This window comes from Heptranchias perlo, chromosome 37, assembly GCF_035084215.1.
Source record: "Heptranchias perlo isolate sHepPer1 chromosome 37, sHepPer1.hap1, whole genome shotgun sequence".
Taxonomy (NCBI): Eukaryota; Metazoa; Chordata; class Chondrichthyes; order Hexanchiformes; family Hexanchidae; genus Heptranchias; species Heptranchias perlo.
The window spans coordinates 11,713,437-11,733,100 of NC_090361.1; the positions used below are offsets into that span (position 1 = coordinate 11,713,437).

General features: G+C 47.5%; 1 protein-coding gene across 3 annotated transcripts in view; it reads right to left on the minus strand.

The window, feature by feature from the left end:
* Nucleotides 1-8,010: 8,010 nt before the first annotated feature.
* LOC137304519 (adhesion G protein-coupled receptor E1-like) overlaps nt 8,011-19,664 on the minus strand; it is a 43,151-nt gene continuing 31,497 nt past the window's right edge. For 2 of the 3 annotated variants that reach the window (XM_067973156.1, XM_067973155.1), the window contains 5 exons: nt 17,700-17,766; nt 17,274-17,365; nt 14,057-14,225; nt 13,818-13,913; nt 8,011-9,792 (listed from right to left, as the gene is read on the minus strand). In XM_067973156.1, the coding sequence (XP_067829257.1) occupies nt 9,760-9,792; nt 13,818-13,913; nt 14,057-14,225; nt 17,274-17,365; nt 17,700-17,766 (457 nt within the window). In that variant the 3' untranslated portion in view covers nt 8,011-9,759. Of the gene's footprint in view, nt 9,793-13,817; nt 13,914-14,056; nt 14,226-17,273; nt 17,366-17,699; nt 17,767-19,664 lie in introns of those variants that run through there. The other variant, XM_067973157.1, reaches the window with a different exon arrangement.

Genomic DNA, 19,664 nt, shown 5'->3' on the forward strand with positions numbered 1-19,664 from the left:
AACTCAAACCTCGCCCCCCCCGCCCCGACCCCACCATTGGGAAACATCCTTAGGGAGTGTACCTGGGAACTCTGATGGATGGGTGAAGCAAAATTCAGCTCTTAAAGGGGCGCTGTTGCTTCTTAAAAGGGGCGACTTCTTTTTTTTTGCGTTGCCAAGAACCCATTTTGCTGCAGAAGCAAATGGCCACACGGAGAAATGTGGCACAACAGGCCTATTCAAGACTTACACTTTGAAGCCACTGCTGCAGTGGGTGCGCTAAGAACCCTTTAAGAGCAGCTGCCTGGGCTGCATTTTCGAGGTTTGCAGCCAATGATGCTCCAGGCTAGCTTTCCTGTGCTATTTAAGAGAAGGGGACAGTTTTGCTTCACAAACTTCAGCAAGGCCACCCTTTTTGTGTGAAAGGTGCAGTGTAAACAGCGTGGAGGGAAGTGCCTGTATTAACTGAATAGCCCGGTGGTGAAGGATAAAATACTAGAGCCTGGTCTTCAGTTGCTTCCAAGCCTTTATTCACCCCCCTATAAATGGATGCAAGAGAGTCCCCATTTGATACCCACCACCTGAATACAATTAACACTAATTAATACAAATCACACACATACAATTAACAGCGCCAAGCAAGTGAGTGGCATCTTCAAGGTTTATTGTACCTGAGACTAAATGAGGCCAAGTTTGCTTGCATCAGGAGACATGCCCAGGTAACTGTATGGTCTTTTGCACACATTCTTGTGCTTCATCTGTCTTTCAGATGAGACGTTAAACTGAGACCCCGTCTGCCCTCTCAGGTGGACGTAAAAGATCCCATGTCGCTATTTGGAAGAAAAGCTGGGGAGTTCTCCCTGGTGTCCTGGCTTATCCCACAACCAACATCACTAAAAACAGATTATCTGGTCATTATCACATTATTGTTTGTGGGAGCTTGTTGTGCTAAAATTGGTTGCCCTACATTACAACAGTGACCACACTTCAAAAGTATTTAAATGGCTGCAAAGTGATTTGGGATGTCCTGAGGTCATGAAAGGCGCTATAGAAATGCATGTTCTTTCTTTCTTTGAGCACAAGGATGAGGGGTGAACGGAACTTGGTGCGAGTTAGGATACGGGCAGCCGAGTTTTAGACGGTAAACTTTAGCCACATGAGGGAAGTCGCAGAGTGTTTCTCATGCCCAGTCGAGGTGTCCAGAGACAGGGAGCTTGACGGGAGCAGGGAACAATGAGGTGACTTCTTCTCAAGGTGGGTGGACATCCTTCCACTCCAGGCAGGACCTTCAAAACAACAAGGAAGTGCCTGGGAGCAAGTAGATTCAGGCAACCACTGCCTTGACGGGCATGGATCCAACTGTTGCAGGGATATGGCCTAGCTGCCATTTTATATGGTGCATGCCAAGGGCAGGGATTCACCTTAAGCCATGAAATTCAATATGAGACCTAAATAAATAGACCATTAATCACCAGGATAGCACATAACAATAGCCTGGCTTCAAAATTGTACGTGGCGAATTAGGCACACCGATGCCAGTGAAACTTTGCAAAATTAGCTCTATCTTCATCTTTCATCTAGAAACGAGTCGGTTGCTGCTTTATCCTGGGAATTTACAACCTGCTAATGAAACCTTGAGAATGTCCGGTTTGAACCTGCGTGACTATTGAGAAGGTGTTTCAAAAGACAGGAACCAGAAAATAGTGACAGAAGAATCAAAGTGACCACCAGGGACCCAGCAACCAAACAATATTATATATAAAAGGACTGATTTAGTGATCCCATCAAAAATGGGAACCAGAAACGTTACATGTAATGTTTCATGCACTTGGAGTTGGGGCCATTCAGTAAGATCAACTCATTAAAATAATTACTACACAGCTCATTAAAATAATGATTACACAACTCGTTAAAATAATCCACACACAATTCATTAAAATAATGACTACTTGCTCCTCACCAGCACGAACGATCACGGCAAGGGATCCAAGAGCTGTAGCTCCATTTAAACATTGGGACATCAGGAACAGGAGGAGGCCATTCAGCCCCTCAGGCCCTGCTGTGCCATTCAATCAGATCATGGCTGATCTGTACCTCAACTCCACCGTAACTCCATATCCCTTGATACCGTTACCCAACAAAAATCTATCGATCTCAGTCTTGAAAGCTCCAATTGTCCCCCAGCATCCCAAAGCCTTTTGGGGGAGGGAATTCCAGATTTCTACCACCCTTTGTGTGAAAAACTACTTCCTGATTTCCCTCCTGAACGGCCGAGCTCTAATTTTACGATTATGCCCCCTTGTTCTGGATTCCCCCAGCTGAGGAAATAGCTTCTCCATATTGACCCTATTGGCACGTGTTGTGACTCTGTGGGCCAGCAGCAATGGAAGATTTCCATGGCCAAGGGGGCAGAACTATCCCCTTTGATGCCGAATTGTTAAAGGTTCTCCTGGAAAAGGTTATATCAGAGGAGGGTAGTAATATCTGGAGCTTCTGTCTAAGACATTTTTGCAGCCTTCTGACAGCACTCTGACAGCACAGTTGAAGTGATTAGTTGCCAGTAAAAATATTGCCAGAGTAAACAGGAAAGAAAGTCTTTCAGCTTTGAATTGTGCATCTTCTTCCTTCCTCTTTTCTACCGTGGTTTCAAAATGTCATTAGAAGTTTGACGATTCAGATAAACATTTACACAGGCGATAATCGAACCCCAGATTGGTCTGGCAATAATGGTTTATCCTTGAGTGCAGAGGCAACATGGCCTGCTAATTATTGACTTGATCTACGACCCTCAGTGTAACACTTTCTCCATATCCACAATAGGTCAGCAGGCGGTACTTACATAACAGTACAGGCTCAGGAGATGCTGAGTTTGTGAGTTTGTGCATCAGCTAGAGACGCCAATGCAGGTCTGCCATCATCAAATTGAATGGCGGAGCAGGCTCGAAGGGCTGAATGGCCTACTCTTGTTCGTATGCTTTAATACAGTTAGAGGTCAACAAAATGCTACTGTGATACAATGTGATTCTGTGCTCAGTAACTAGGCGTGTGCAGGATTGTTGATTGTGAAACGATAGGGTCGATTTTAAACCAAGGCGCAACGCACTCGCTGGCCGAGATTTCAGGGCTGGGGTATTTTAACTCCCGGGCCTCGTTTAAATGCTGCTGGTTCGCTCCCCGCCCAGAACTGGCATGAAAAGGGGGTGTTGAGCAGCTGATGGAGAGCGAATATCGGGTGGCCAAGGCCCGCCAGCTTCCAGGTAAGTGGCGGGCAGGGGGTTTTGTGAGGGCCTTGCGAGAGGGAAGGGGTAGAGGAGGGTGGGAGGTGGAAAGAGTCTGCAGCAGGGGAAACCTCCCCACTCAAGCCTGGGTAAAAGTTCAATCAGGGCCCTATCGACACAATAGGACCCTGATTTGCGTACATTTATGAGGCTCCGGCCTGCTTTAGGCAGGCGCCTCATCCGCCTCAAGACCCTTTAGGTTAAAATCGGAAATGTTCGGGATCTGAGCAGGCAAGATCCCTGCTCGCCCACCCGACCAGTTTCTGCCAGGGCTTGTTAGGTTAAAATCGATCCCAACGCCTCTGTAATATTCAGATGATGGCTTTCCGTTTCCTCTTCACACCTCGAGAGCAACAAACCACCAAGATAGAAAGAAAAAAGACATAAAACTTCGGCTCAAAACCCAGGCTGGCACTCCCAGTGCAGTGCTGAGGGAGTGCTGCACTGTCGGAGGTGCCGCCTTTCAGGTGAGACATCTGTAAGGGGTGGTGATGTGTGTCAGCTTCACCTCTGACTTCTGAGTGGTTCGAATCGCTCCCACTCCCTTGGTTCTAGACCTTGGACTTATTTGGGGGTTGTGACAAAGTGCAGCAGGCAACTGGTTTTGGTGCAAGAAACTTTGACCTTTATTCAAGAGAGAAAATACAACACAACAATCGTAACACTCTAATAAAATGGGGAACACTTCGGTACACACGAGGGAAATTACAGTCGGAAGGATACCTCACCCCTCCCAATCCCACTGTACTAGCTAAGTTGGACTCTAAAGGGCCAGAGATAGTGCTCACCAAACGAATCCTTGACAATAATTCACCCAGAGGTAAGTCAGAAATAGACCGCAGAGTGGAAACTTTGTGGATCTTCGGTTTTCTCCCGAGTTGGTTTTCTTTGGTCGCGATGGCCCAATATTACCCGGTTGGTTGGTGGTAATATTCGGTTGGTTGTTTCGTCAGGCCCTTGTTGCCGCGAGGTGTCTGACGGTCACTGGGGCTGTTGCTCTGGTTTCTTCTTGTGTGTCGGCCTGCTTCTAGAGCTGCTGACCTTCCCTGTCGAACTGCCTTCCCCTCGCCTTGTTGTTTGCTGGAAACTGCTCTTCTTTCCAGACACAGGCAGAACCAAGACAAGCAGCCCACCAGAGCCAGCAAGAACCAGAGAGAGAGAGAGAGAGAGAGGGAGGTTTCGAGTTTCAACTTGTGGATGCCTCTCTTACAATTGGTCTTCGACACTTTAAAAAAACACTTTGGGCAGCATTTTAGCACCAGGGTGCGTTCCTGGCGGGGTGGGGGGGCTCCGAAAATCGGAGAATCCCGGAGTGGGTCGGGATCCCGACTCCAACCCGCCCACTTCCGGGTTCCCCACTGACCCGCCGGCGTGCGCGCGCAGCCCCCGCTGGTGGGAATCCCGCAGGCAATTAAAGCCAGCGGGGTTCCACTTGAAGCTATTTATTTTGCTTGTTCAGGTCATTAACTGACCTGATTAAGGGATTATGTGAGGAGGGGTGGGATTTTAAAGCAAACTAGGACTGTTTCCCACACTGGGGGAAACACTCCCAGTTCAAATGGACGTGTTGCAGCTGTGAGCCTGTGGCAGCTGCAAAGGTCCATTTGACAGGTGGGTGGGGGGAGACCCTCACTCATTGCAGGAGGCCACTCTGTCACTTGGGACAAAGTTTGGCCTCTACCACCCTCCTCCTGACAATCAAAGTCACCAACTTGCACACTTACCCCGGGGTCCAGAGACATGTACCTACCTTGCGGACCCCCTCAGATGTACATCTTCCGGATGGGGGCCGCCGTAGCTGCAGTCATGACCTCCTCGGAGGGCGAACAGCATCACCAGCCTCGCCATCCACGCCGTCCACCTCTGACACGTGGAGCTCCACAACAGAGTGCTGTGACACATCCACCTGTACAGCAGGAGGGAGGGCAACCGCAGAGAGAGATGCGTCGCAGAGGGCACTACCCTCGCCACAGGGTCCACAGACCGAGGCTCAGCTTCCTGGACCTCTCTGTGCAGCAGTGCACACGGAGGCTCAGAGTCATTCGACATGTAGTCGTGGACATCTGCAGCCTCCTTCATGCCAAGCTGCTCCTGGCCGGCCCGAGCACCATCTTCTTACCTGTCGCTGTCAAAGTCACCACTGCCCTCAACAACTTCTCCTCCGCATCCTTCCAGGGTGTCACCGGGGACATCGCCGACGTCTCTCAGCCGTCTGCACAAAAGAGTCCTGCACATACACCTGCACCCACTCTGCAGTGACACAATGGGTGGCATCAGTTGTGGGTCTTCATCGTGATCCTCAGGAAAGGGCATTATTGCACAAACCAGACAGGATTCGCAAAGACGTGGCAGTAGTGGTGCCAATATAATATGTAATGTGAGTTGGTCAGAAATTCAATATAAGTAACAACCATGACAAACCCTCAAACACCCTTGTGCATCCCCTTCATGCTCACGACACGTTTGCCTTACATATGTGATGCATGCCCTGTGGCTGCAGCACAGGTAGTGACAGGTTGAGTGAGGCTGACTGTGAAAGAGATGCACGAGAGGGTGAGTATGAGATAGAGCCATGAGATTGAATGAGGATTGGGTTGAGTGGTAGTGGCGGGATGAGTACTGGCGAGGTGAGTAGGTGCAGGTAAGATGAGGATGAGGTTTGAGTGGATATGAGGGGTGATGTGACAGAGTAGTGTTGGCAGTGCAGAAGGAGATGTGGGGTGGGGGTGGTGATGTGGCAGATGGAGTGTAGGGGAATGAGTTTGTGTACTCACTTTGGCTGACCTACTGAAGTCATTGGAGCGCCTCCTGCATTGTATGCAGGTGGGCGATATGCTGGTGGTGCTGGTGACCTCCTCTGCCACCTCGAGCCAGGCCTTCCTGGTGGCAGAGGCAGGCCGCTTCCTCCTGCCCGCCGGGGGGAAGATCTCTGTCCTCCCTCCTCCTCACCCCATGTATTGATACCTGGAGTGAGGCATCATTAAACTGGGAGCAGCCTTCCCCCTGGGCTGCTCCATGCTGTAATTTTTTCTATTTGTTGCAGCATCTGTCAGTGGAGGACTGCCCCTTTAAATAGAGCTCCTCCAGCTGACAGAGCTTACTGCGCATGCGCAGCCCGCCCGACGCGCAGATCAGCAGTGGGGAACCCGGAAGAACAGGTAAGTGGATCCAATTGGGCTGCAATCGCGCGGGTGGCTGACTAAATTCACCGGGCGCGTTACCCACGCGCCCAATAGCCCCCCCGCCATGAACCCGCAGCCCTGGTAACATCGAGCCCTTCATGTCTGTTTAAACAGTTCTTACAAAGTCCTTAAGAATCTTTGATGGCTCTTTGATGCTCCCTCATCATGTTGCCATTGCTTCTCCTGATGGGTCATTGTTAATTCCAATTTTTAGAGCTTGTCACACAAGGCTTCCTTTTGTATCCAACGTCCTAGGTGTTGATCGGTTTTGCATTAAAACAAAAACATGGCCTCACCATGTCTGGAGCAGTTACCTCTTTCAATGGCCGACTGCCTTTCGAATTCGTGCTTAGTGTCGACCACCTGCTGTCGGTTTTGCATTAAAACAGAGACATGTCTGAAGCGTTAATTCTCCGAAGTTCCACGGTGTGTGTGTGTTGTTGATTTAGTCTGGTGACCTCTCACCTATCCTTCCATTTTAGGATTATAGCCAATGGCTAAAGTTTTCCCATACTCAGGGTTTTTTAGGGTTTTTCTCCGAGTTTTGGGGGGATCTGTGAATTTTGAGAATCTTACACATCAAACCGAGTCTGCCTTCTCAGGTGGAAGTAAAAGATCCCACAGCACTATTTCGAAGAAGAGCAAGGGGAGTTCTCCCCGGTGTCTTGGCCGATATTTACCCCTCAACCAACATCACTGAGAAAACAGATTATCTGGTCATTATCACATTGCTGTTTGTGGGATCTTGCTGTGCGTAAATTGGCTGCTGCGTTTCCTACATTACAACAGTGACTGCACTTCAAAAGTACTTCATTGGCTGTAAAGTACTTCGGGACGTCCTGAGGTTGGGAAAGGAGCTATAGAAATGCAAGTCCATATTACAGAGGCATTGGGATCGATTTTAACCTAACAAGCCTGGCGGAAACTGGGTGGGTGGGGCAGTTATAAACGAGCAGGGTTCTTGCCTGCTCAGAACCCGAACATTTCCGATTTTAACCTATAGGGTCTTGCAGTATATTTACAGTTTAGCACTACATCGTTGTCGTGTTTTAAGAGTTTTGACCATTTTTCCACAGGAAGGTAATGGAAAGGAAGAATTAAATTTAAAGGTTGTGTTTTAAAGGAAGGTGTATTCACTCAAGTTTGAATAAAAAAATGGTCAAAATGTTACTGAGTTGGACTTTGAGGTCATTTCCCTGTAGATTGTGAATACGAAGCAATTCGTTAGCTTGTCTCAGTAATCAAGAAAGACCTCACACTCACTGTGCTGAGAGATCTCTGCTCCAAGGTGTTTAACAAGGATCGTCAGGCGTTCCCCATCACTTTTAAACATAGGGAGATAAAAGGTAAGTCCAGAGAAGATACAGGCAATCAGGTTTCTAAGTAGAAAACTTCAAGGATAAGTTTGATCCAAGCTCAGAAGTTTAGCATAATGGAGAGCAGTTTGGAGTTAATGGGGATAATTTTGATGTTGGGCTGAGTTTCTCAGAGACAGATGAGGCACCATTAACGTCTCTCCTGCATCCCATGTCATGCTCATTTAGTTGTATGTCAGAGAACTGTCAGAAACATTATTGCAGCAATACGAAGCTTTTATTGAGACCTTGGATACAAAGTTACATCTCTCTTTTGAAGTACTGTTACAAGTTCAGGTCTGCTGTAGATATTTCTCGGGTTCAGCGCTGCTGTAAGCGGTAAGAGCGTCTTAGGTTGTCTTATAGTTTAATCTAGGTATAATGAGACTGGAGTCTTAATGTGGGAAAAACTCTGCGAAGTGGAGACAGGTATTAAGTGCCATTTCAGCACCTTAAATAGCCACTCCCTCTACCATCGACACACCGTGGCTGCTGTGTGTACTATCTACAGGATGCACTGAAGCAACTCTCCAAAGCTTCTTCGGCAGGACCTCCCAAAACCATGACCTCCACTATCTAGAAGGACAAGAGCAGCAGGTGCATGGGAACACCATCACCTCCAAGTTCCCCTCCGAGTCACCCACTATTCCGACTTGGAAATATATCGGCCGTTCCTTCATCGTTGCTGGGTCGAAATCCTGGAACTCCCGACCTAACAGCACTGTGGGAGAACCTTCACCACATGGACTGCAGCGGTTCAAGAAGAAGGCCCACCACCACCTTCTCAAGGGCAATTAGGGATGGGCAATAAATGCTGTACCAATTCACAAAGCCCATACCTCAAGAATGAATCTTGAAAAAATATAAACGAATGCAGGAGTTAAGGTGACATTATTCATGCAGAGCTACAACTGTACATTTACCGTAAAAGTCAAAGCTCTGATAGGTTCCTGAAAACTTTTCACTTCTTTGAGCTAGATGACCATCAGCAGAGATTAATGTGAAAAGCATGTATATTCAGGGCATGGAGTGAGGCAAATTTAGTCTCGATTTTGAGATCCTGGGAAAAATGAGGGTGGACTGTCCCAATTCATACCAGCGGCCATAACTCAGGAGATAGGCCATGCCCTCAGAGGAGTTAGCTGTGGGCCAATGGGTAGCACTCTTGCCTCTGAGTCAGAAGGTTGTGGGTTCAAGTCCTGCCCTCTCCAGAGACTTGAGCACATCATTCTAGCTGACACTCCTGGTGCGGTACTGAGGGAGTGCTGCACTGTTGGATGTGCTGTCTTGTGGATGAGACGTTAAGTGGAGGCTCCCCAACTGCCCTCTTACGCTGGCTGTAAATGATCTCATGGCACGAGTTGAGTAAGAGCAGGGAGATTCTGGGTCGATGTTTATCCCTTAACCCCACCATTAAAAAACAGATTATCTGGTCATTGCTGTTTGTGGGATCTTGCTGTGCACAAATTGGCTGCTGCGTTTCCTATATTACAACAGTGACCATACTTCATTGGCTGTAAAGAGCTTTGGGGGTACTCTGAGGTTGTGAAAGGCGCTATATAAATCCTTTTTCATTCGTTAAAGCTACAAACGAACACGGGGTCATGGGTTGGGTTGGGGGTCGCGGAGGCCTGGAGAGCTCGGGGCGGAGGTGGAGATCAGAAGTGTGCGCGTGCATCCTGCCCGCCATTTTGGGACCTTAAGTGCCCGCGCAGCGCCCGAGAAACACGATGCAGTTTGTAGGCCAGTAACGTTCTTCCCCTCTCTCCCTGTAAGCCACAACCCCCTTTGCAAGCCACATTGTTGTGGGTTTCGATGCAGAGTCTCCAGCGTCACTCTTAAAAGCCTTGTCTGTAATGTTAGATTGCCACAGAAATATGTCAACAATTATGAATTTCTTCCTTCCAGCAACTTATGGCAATCTGCAGAATTCAGCACTGCAAAGCTCCACAATGAGGCCGCCCACTATAGTTTGGATTCCATCACGCTCGTCTCTCCCTTGGAGACAAAAGAATAACAAAAGTTTGATTCGTTAACAATTTTACATTAATTAATCAATTAAACCACAGAATTAAGGTAATTGGCAAAAGAACCAGGGGGGAAATGAGAACTGTTTTTAACGCAGCAAGTTGTTACGATCTGGAATGCGCTGCCTGAAAGGGCCTTGGAAGCAGATTCAATAGTAACTTTCAAAAGGGAATTGGATAAATACTTGAAAAGGGAAAATTTGCAGGGCTATGGGGAAAGAGCAGGGGACTAGGATTAATTGGATTGCTCTTTCAAAGAGCCAGCACAGACACGATGGGCAGAATGGCCTCCTTCTGTGCTGTAAGATTCTGTGCTACAAACCTAACACAACTCTATCATTATAGCAACTCTCATTTACCTGGAATAGGGAATTGCCATAAAGCTTTTAAGTGCAAAATAAACTTTAAATGAGGAGCCATGTGGATTGCAGCTTTCTTTACATGGCAAAAGAAGTAGGCCATTCGGCCCATTGAGTTTGCTCCAGCACTTTTGCTAGCCATGGTAGTTCTATCTTATTAATCCCAATTCTCCTGCTGACTTCGTATATGTAGACACTGGTTTGAGACCAGTAACTATTTAGAAGGACTTGGGGTTGGCAGACCAGATTTATTTCAGGAGAGTCATTTAACAGAGGCCTCACCCGCCTTCTCAGGTGGACACAAGAGATCCCATTGCACTATTCGAAGAAGACGGAGTTCTTTTCCTGTCCTGGACAACATTTATCGGTCAACCAACACCACCAAAAATGGGATTAACTGGTCATTCATCTCATTGCTGTTTGTGCTCTGGAATTCCCTCCCTAAACCTCTCGACCTCTCTCTCCTCCTTTAAGATGCTCCTTAAAACCTAGCTCTTTGACTAAACTTTTGATCACCTGTCCCAATATCTCCTTATGTGGCTTGGTGTCAAATTTTGTCGCTCCTGTGAAGCACCTTGGGATGGTTTAGTACGTTAAAGGCGCTATATAAATGCAGGTTTATGTTACCGTGGGATCTTACTATGCGCAATTTGGATGGCGCATTTGCCTACAAAGGAACAGTGACTCTGGACTTTAAAAGTAATTCATGGGCTGAAGAGTCCGTTGAGATGTCCTGAGGATGTGAAAGATGTTATAAGTTTGTCTCCTATACTGTAAGAATCTATTAAATAAGCTAAGAATCTATTAAATATGAAATCAGCTATAAACAGGATAAAGAATAAAGATTAGGTGACAGAACCAGGCAGTGGGCGAAGTATAATGAAGCATCAGCATGGAAAACCAGTGACCCTTCGAACAGAATAATGTGGTCGGAGAACAGGAAAGTTGCAGACCCTCAGGAAACAGCCCGAGTCAGCTATTTTGGAGAACCTTTGTTCTGCTTCTGTGAAAATGATATTGTTCTGCTTCTACAAAAATGGTACCGGTTCCAGAATGATCTTTGCACTGATTCCAGGAATATTTTGACCATCCTTGCCCAGATAAGAAAAAGAGGAACTGATACTATTATCTAGCCCACCATCTGCAAACGGTACGTGCAAAACTGTACGTTCCTCAGGCAGAAATAGGGCATATAAAGTTTGGCTTTTAGCCAGAAGCCCGACAGTGGGAGGAGAACGAGAGTTAGACATATCCAGGGGCTTCAGGCCTAACCCTGTGTAACTCTCCGAGAGTTAGATACTTCCAGGGGACGTAAATGCTGGCTTCGGCCTAACCCTGTGTAACTCTCCGAGGAACAACTAGGAATGGGCCATCCGCGCCCGCTGTCCAGTTGCTAAACGGGTAATATCACGCTGGTTTAAGACTGTTAGTTACTGCTTAATGATTGTTATATAAAATGATCAAACACTGTCAATAAAAACCTCAGTTCTCTAATCAATATGGTTGTCAGGGTTGGATTAATTGAGAGGTATCACCTTATCAGCAAACAGGATTCCAATAATACCCCGCCATCAGCTCACTCCTAACTATAACCCATATGGAAACACGGCCATGTTTGCACTCCATGTTACACACAGGGACCCAGCAAGCCTACAGAGACGGGCACTCAACACCAAAAGAAATGCTCTCAATAAGGCAGGAACCTTGAAACCCATGTAAAGGCTCCTTAGGATTTGATTCAGGCAACTTCACTCCTGAATTATACCCCAATGTGTCACAGTGGAATGCAAACTGTTTCATACATTCCGATTAATTATACTCTATACTTTATATAAATACACTCAATGCCTCTATGCCTCGATTAACGTCAAATGTAGCTTCTAGATTGTTGTGTTGTATAGACACTTCTCACACATGATGTTTAAACTCAATCTTCATTTCAAAACATATTAACATAAGGACATACTTGTATTCATAAAGCACTTTATCCCATTGCTCAAAAAAATCCAAAAGTGCTTCACGTAAAGCAATCTGCTTCTTTTTAAGTTGGTTTGCAGGCGAACATGGCAGCCATCCTGCATACATCAATGCCTCACATAACATCAAAGAAATAAATGACAAATTAATGTGCCTCGAGGGGAAGATGCTGTGTATGTTAACTCCTATCCTTCCTTCCACACTAGCATGGGTCCTTTAATGTCCACCCGAACATCTGGCAAATAGGTCTTTGGAACATAAGAAACAGGAGGAGGCCATTCAGCCCCTCGGGCCAATTCAGTTAGATCCTGGCTGATCTGCATCTCAACTCCATTTATCCGCCTTTGCTCCATATCCCTGGATACCGTTACCCAACAAAAATCTATCGATCTCAGCCTTGAAAGCTCCAATTGTCCCCCAGCATCCACAGCCTTTTGGGGGAGAGAGTGTTCTAAATGTCTACCACCCTTTGTGTGAAAAATGGTGCTTCCCGATTTCGCTCCAGATTTAAGATTATGTCCCCTTGTTCTTGATTCCCCCACCAGAGGAGAGAGTTTCTCCTTGATTTAACATCTCATCTGCAGGGGGTCATCGCTGACTGACAATGCAGTGTTCCTGGAGTACTGCAGTACAGCATCAGCCCTTCATTGTGTGGTCGAATCCTACAGTGGGAATGAACAACTTTCGGACTCAAGAGGCTGGAGCATTATTGACTGAGCCGATGTCTCATTTTAAGATAATATGCTGAAGACTAACATGGAAGCAGCAAGAAAGAAAGACTTAAATTTATTTAGCATCTTTCACCAACTCGGGACTTCCCAAAGCCCGTTGCAGCCAATGAGGAACTTTCGAAGTGTAGTCACTGTTGTAATATCGGAAACGGGGCAGCCAATTTGTGCCCAGCAAGATCCCACAAACAGCAATGAGATAATGACCAGATATTCTGTTTTGTTTTCAATAAATGGTGTCGATTGAGGGATAAATATTGGCCAGGGCACTGGAGAGAACGCCCCTGCTCTTGTAGAGAAGCATGGGATAGTGCTGTAGGATCTTTTATATCCACCTGAGAGAGCAGATGGGGCGTCTGGACTCCCAGTCCAGATCATTTGCTTAAGTCTCTGAAGTGGGACTTGAATCCACAACATTCTGACTCAGAGGTGAGAGTCCTCCCAACTGAGCCACAAGTTCACAATAGGTAGCACTCTTGTTTCTGTGTCAGAAAGTTGTGGGTTCAATTCCCATTCCAGCGACTTGAGCACAAAATCTAGGCTGACACTCCAGTGCACTAACTGTGGGAGTGCTGCACTGTCGGAGGTGCTGTCTTTCAAATGAGACATTAAACCAAGGCCCCGTCTGCCCTCTCAGGTAGATGTAAAAGATCCCATGGAATAGAGCAGGGGAGTTCTCCCCAGTATCCAGGCCAATATTTATCCCTCAACCAACATCACCAAAACAGATTAATGTAATAATGCTGCCTGTGGGATCTTGCTGTGCACAAATTGGCTGCCGTGTTTCCTCCATTACAACAGTTCGAAAAGTAACTCATTGGCTGTAAAGCACTTTGAGAAGTCCTGAGGTCACGAAAGGCGCTATATAAATGCAAGACTTTATTTTTCTCCTTAGATGGGGCAGGGACCAGTTCCAATTAATCTGAACTCACCGACATTGCTGTTGACGCCACGTTTGTGTTTGCTGATTCTGTCCATAAAATTGGTTTCTTCATCCTGCCAAAGCATTTGCGATATTCTTTCCTCACCTTTGCACAGACCCGGTAATAGAAAAAGGGGAAAAGATTAAAAATCCTGTGTAACTTTGGTTTAATTTAAGTTCAATAAAATAATTCCCACAGCTCGTCGTGTACGTGTAAAATCGTAACGAGGACTTTACAATATCCAGTACCTGCTTGTTCAAAGCACAAAGGATGATGAAGATGAAGGTGCCCTGGAAACTGTTGACGATGGTGAATAAATAGGCCATCGCCACGGTTTCTTCCTGAAAGAGAAAGAATCCAAGGATCCAAGTGCAGCCCAGGATAAACATCTGCGCTGTTGCTTTAAACACCAGCATCCTGTACAACAAAAATAAACCATTGTGTAACCACAATTTTATGTGGTAATTTATCATTCTTCATTCTTGATTTGTCTGCGGCCTTCTTTCCCACCAAACCTCTCCTCCTCCTGGAGGTGTTGCTAAGGTTACCCTTCCATGGCCGTCAGTCACCTTCCCTTGCCCAAGTGGTCACTCTTCAAGCAAGACAGGTGATTTCACCACTGGGTTAGTTCAATCAAGTCCTCATCAAGAAAGTTGGTGGAGAAAATAAAAACAACATGGAACTCTTCACCTCCCTCAGGCTCCCATTCCCCCTCCAATCCTCAGGCTCTTAATCCTCATCACGTAATCACAGCTTCTTGGCTTATCTTATGTTCTGTTTTGCTCATCCCGGCCCTCGTGAGGCCCTGCACCAGGACAATGGCCTTCACCGAAGTTCTGCAACAATCATTTCTTTAAATAAAATTTTACGAGCTAAGAGCCTGATTTGAAATCTTGTGTCGTTTGCCATTTGTGAGAGATTTTTTGCGTCTGAGAAATGGGAGGCTAGGAGTTGCCCCATTAATGCCCACCTCGACTGCCATTTTCAAGTGGGCCTGTAAATGGGCGGTCAGCCCTTGTGCTTGCCACAGGCGTAAGGCTGCGTAAATCGGGGTTCCACGCTGGTTGTCGAACCTCGATGCAATGTTTAAGTCCAAACGGGTGGAAAGTGCATTGCGCGAGCTCCGCCTTCAGTGGCTGAACCAGCATCCCTTAAAGGGCCGCTGGAGGTCGCTCAAAAAAATGACCACAAAACTTTTTTATTTAAAAAGTTAGAATTTTGTGGAGGCAGAAGGAGGAGCGCACTGGAAAAATAACCACGGAAGCTTCCAGATTGTTGTAAAAACCCCAACGGGCTCACGTTCTACCTACTCTGCCTGGCCAACGTGTGACCACTTTGAGGTTGGTCCTTACTGCCTTCTAACAAACCACAATTGCTACAAAGTTCAATAACCTGAAGAAAATTGGAAGCACCGTCACCACAAGGACCACTGTCACCACAAGGACCACCGTCACCACAAGGACCAGCGTCACCACAAGGACCACTCTCAACACACGGACCACCGTCACCACAAGGACCACTCTCACCACACGGACCACTCTCACCACACGGACCACCGTCACCACAAGGACCACCGTCACCACACGGACCACCGTCACCACACGGACCACTCTCACCACACGGACCACTCTCACCACACGGACCACCGTCACCACACGGACCACCGTCACCACACGGACCACTGTCACCACACGGACCACTGTCACCACACGGACCACTCTCACCACACGGACCACCGTCACCACATGGACCACTCTCACCACAAGGACCACCGTCACCACAAGGACCACTCTCACCACACGGACCACCGTCACCACACGGACCACCGTCACCACAAGGACCACTCTCACCACACGGACCACTCTCACCACACGGACCACTGTCACCACACGGACCACTCTCACCACACGGACCACCGTCACCACACGGACCACCATCACCACACGGACCACTCTCACCACAAGGACCACTGTCACCACACGGACCACCATCACCACACGGACCACTCTCACCACAAGGACCACTGTCACCACAAGGACCACTCTCACCACACGGACCACTCTCACCACACGGACCACTCTCACCACAAGGACCACTCTCACCACACGGACCACTCTCACCACACGGACCACCATCACCACACGGACCACCATCACCACACGGACCACTCTCACCACACGGACCACTCTCACCACACGGACCACTCTCACCACACGGACCACTCTCACCACAAGGACCACCGTCACCACAAGGACCACTCTCACCACAAGGACCACCGTCACCACACGGACCACCGTCACCACAAGGACCACTCTCACCACACGGACCACTGTCACCACACGGACCACCGTCACCACAAGGACCACTCTCACCACACGGACCACTCTCACCACACGGACCACTGTCACCACACGGACCACCGTCACCACAAGGACCACTCTCACCACACGGACCACTCTCACCACACGGACCACCATCACCACACGGACCACTCTCACCACACGGACCACTCTCACCACACGGACCACCGTCACCACACGGACCACCGTCACCACACGGACCACTCTCACCACACGGACCACCATCACCACACGGACCACTCTCACCACACGGACCACTGTCACCACAAGGACCACTCTCACCACACGGACCACTCTCACCACACGGACCACCGTCACCACATGGACCACTCTCACCACAAGGACCACCGTCACCACAAGGACCACTGTCACCACACGGACCACCGTCACCACAAGGACCACTCTCACCACACGGACCACTCTCACCACACGGACCACCGTCACCACACGGACCACTCTCACCACACGGACCACTCTCACCACACCATCACCACACGGACCACCGTCACCACAAGGACTGCAGCGGTTCATGGAGAAGGCCCACAGCCTTAACGGGGCAACTAGGGATGGGCAATAAATGCTGGCATACCAGCGTTGCCCGAATTTAGAGAAGAATAAAAAAAATTTCAGCGGGTCGGGTGTTTCTCCGACAGAGTCAACCTGAGAAACTTCCCAATATCTGGTCTCTGCTGGAAAGTGCACAGGTAAGGATGTTGAGTTAGGAGATAATTAATGCTCTGGCAGTTTTTTTCTCGGGAGGTGGGCGTCGCTGGCAAGGCCGGCATTTATTGCCCTTCCCTAGTTGCCCCTTGAGAAGGCGGTGGTGGGCCTTCATCTTGAACCGCTGCAGTCCGTGTGGTGAAGGTGCTGTTAGGGAGGGAGTTCCAGGATTTTGAGCCTGGATGTTAGTTGAATATCATGCTGATGATGACCGTCCAAGCTCGCATTTGGGTGAAGTACCAGATGGTAACTGGCACCAATTAAACCATTCCCAGCAAGGTGTCAGCGCCTGTGGAGAGGGGAGGAAATTGGTGGAGGGAAAAAAAAAAGATAGGATAGTTATAATAAAAGTTACGAGAGGCGGAAATCAATTTTTCCAACTGACCTCCTGTCTTTAATCTTTGACACTTCGGAGTTAAGGCTGGAGAGCTGTTTCTGCAGTATCCAGAGAATGGCAGTGAGGAGGACAGTGTTGAGCTGTTAATCAATTTAAACGGTAATAGTGTCAGCAATTTTAAATCCAAACAAAGATCAGCATTTAACCACAGCAGCGAGTCTTTTACTCTTTGCGTTAGATTGGAATTTGCAGTTGGCAAGAGCAAGATTCTGAGCAGAGAACAGTCCCAGGGCTCGGGCCAGGTTTGCTGTTAAATGCAGCAAACTCTTCAGTTTTTATTTGGCGTGTGCAAGCGTTGCCTCTGTCATAGGGAGCGAGGTCTATCTATGCAAATGTTAATCGCTTCAGAGTAAAGCTATTAAAAAGCTCAAAACTAAAAATTTAGTAATATTAGGGTAAGAGACGTGAAGCTACCAGAATGATGAAACAAACAGGTCCCAGGAAACTCCAGATAAATCCTCTCTCTAACTGCAGCCAGCAGCTGTGAATGAAAGAAAGTTACACTCAGATACCAGCCTATTGTGTACACATCTATCCCATTCATAAAAGAATCATAGGATCATAGAAAGGTTACAGCATGGAAGGAGGCCGTTCGGCCCATTGAGTCCGTGCCAGCTCTATGCAAGAGCAATCCAGCTAGTCCCACTCCCCCGCCCTATCCCCGTAGCCCTGCAAATTTTTTCCTTTCAAGTACTTATCCAGTTCCCATTAGTCTATTTATCATTCTATTGATTAGTCAATCAAATAGTGTTTCTTTCGATATATCATTCTATTAAACTATCAATCAATCTCTTCTTTTCTTTCCATTGATCAAATCCATTATTCTAACTATCTATATCCTGGTAATTGCTAATGTCCGCCGCGGAAGGGTTACAAGGGAGATCTTAGAAGGGGTGAGAGGTGGGTCAGCAGGTTATAGGTAATTTCTGACCCTTTTTCTTTCTGCAACCTAGTACATTGTCGTCTGCCTATGTGAAAATTGCTAAACACCTGATTTCACTGTTGTCAGCCCGTGGCCCAAAACGAGTGGATTATAACTCCCACACGATGGGCCAGCCAACTAAAAGGAAGAAAAATTGATTCTCAACCAGAAAATACACATCAGTCTAGATTTTCCAAATGGGAAATGGGACAGATGTGGGTTCTGCTGGATCTGAACGGTTTGAACCTGCCCCATTTTCTGGTGGCAGCCCGTCCAATGTTGGGCTGTTCCTTGCGAATGAAGTGAAAATGATGTCACACTCGCTCCTCATCTCACCCATATAAAGCGGGTGTCCAGGGTTTCTGGGTGCTCTGGAGAAGATTGAAAAGCCAAGCAGTTATGTTCATAGCAACAACAGCTGTCTGGATTTATACAGCACTTTTAACGTAGAAAAACATCCCAAGGTGCTTCACCGAAACGTCATCAGACAACAATGGACGCCAAATCAAAGAAAGAGATCATCGAAGGGGTGACTAAAAACTTGGTCAAAAGAGGTGGGTCAGCGGGTTAAAGGTAATTTCTGAGCCTTTATTTTCTGCATTCAAGTAATTTGTTATCGGCCTATGTGGAATTCGGTGTGGGGTTGCCATTGCTAATTGCTAATGTCCGCCATGGAAGGGTTACAAGGGAGATCTTAGAAGGGATGACCAAAATCTTGGTCAAAAGAGGTGGGTCAGCGGGTTATAGGTAATTTCTGACCCTTTTTCTTTCTGCAACCTAGTACATTGTCGTCTGCCTATGGGAAAAACTGCTTAACACCTGATTTCACTGTTGTCGTCCCGTGGCCTAAAATTATTGCCCAACCCTGGTTGCCGTCAGAAGGTCACTTCCGCAGGCAGGTTAGAGTCGATCACGTCGGTGTGGGACTGGAGTCGCATATAGGCCAGAGCAGGTAAGGACGGCAGGTTTCCTTCCCTAAAGGACACTTGTGAACCAGTTGGGTTTTTACGACAATCCGATAGCTTCATGGTCACTTTTACTGAGCATTTTATTTCCAGAATTTTTTAATATATAAACTGAGTTCAAATTCTCAAACTGCCATGGTGGGGTTTGAACCCAGGTTCTCTGGATTATTAGTCTCTGGATTACTGGTCCAGGCCTCTGGATTACCAGTCCAGGAACATAACCATAACACTACCGTAGCCTGCATCTCAGGACATGAACTGAACATTGCATTCATTAACCGAAGTAATCACTGAGCAGGTTGAAGGCATCTTCAGGGGTCTAGGTCAATCAGGGGTTATTTTGCAACCTAGTCTGGCTAGAGTCTCAAGGATCAGTGCAGTGCTACATGTTGCACCAGCCTGCCTTGTAAAGAGGCCTCATCACGGAGGATTCCCGCAGGCATCAAGAGGATCTTGAGGGGAGGCAGCAGCTGCCCGTGGAGGAATGAGCAA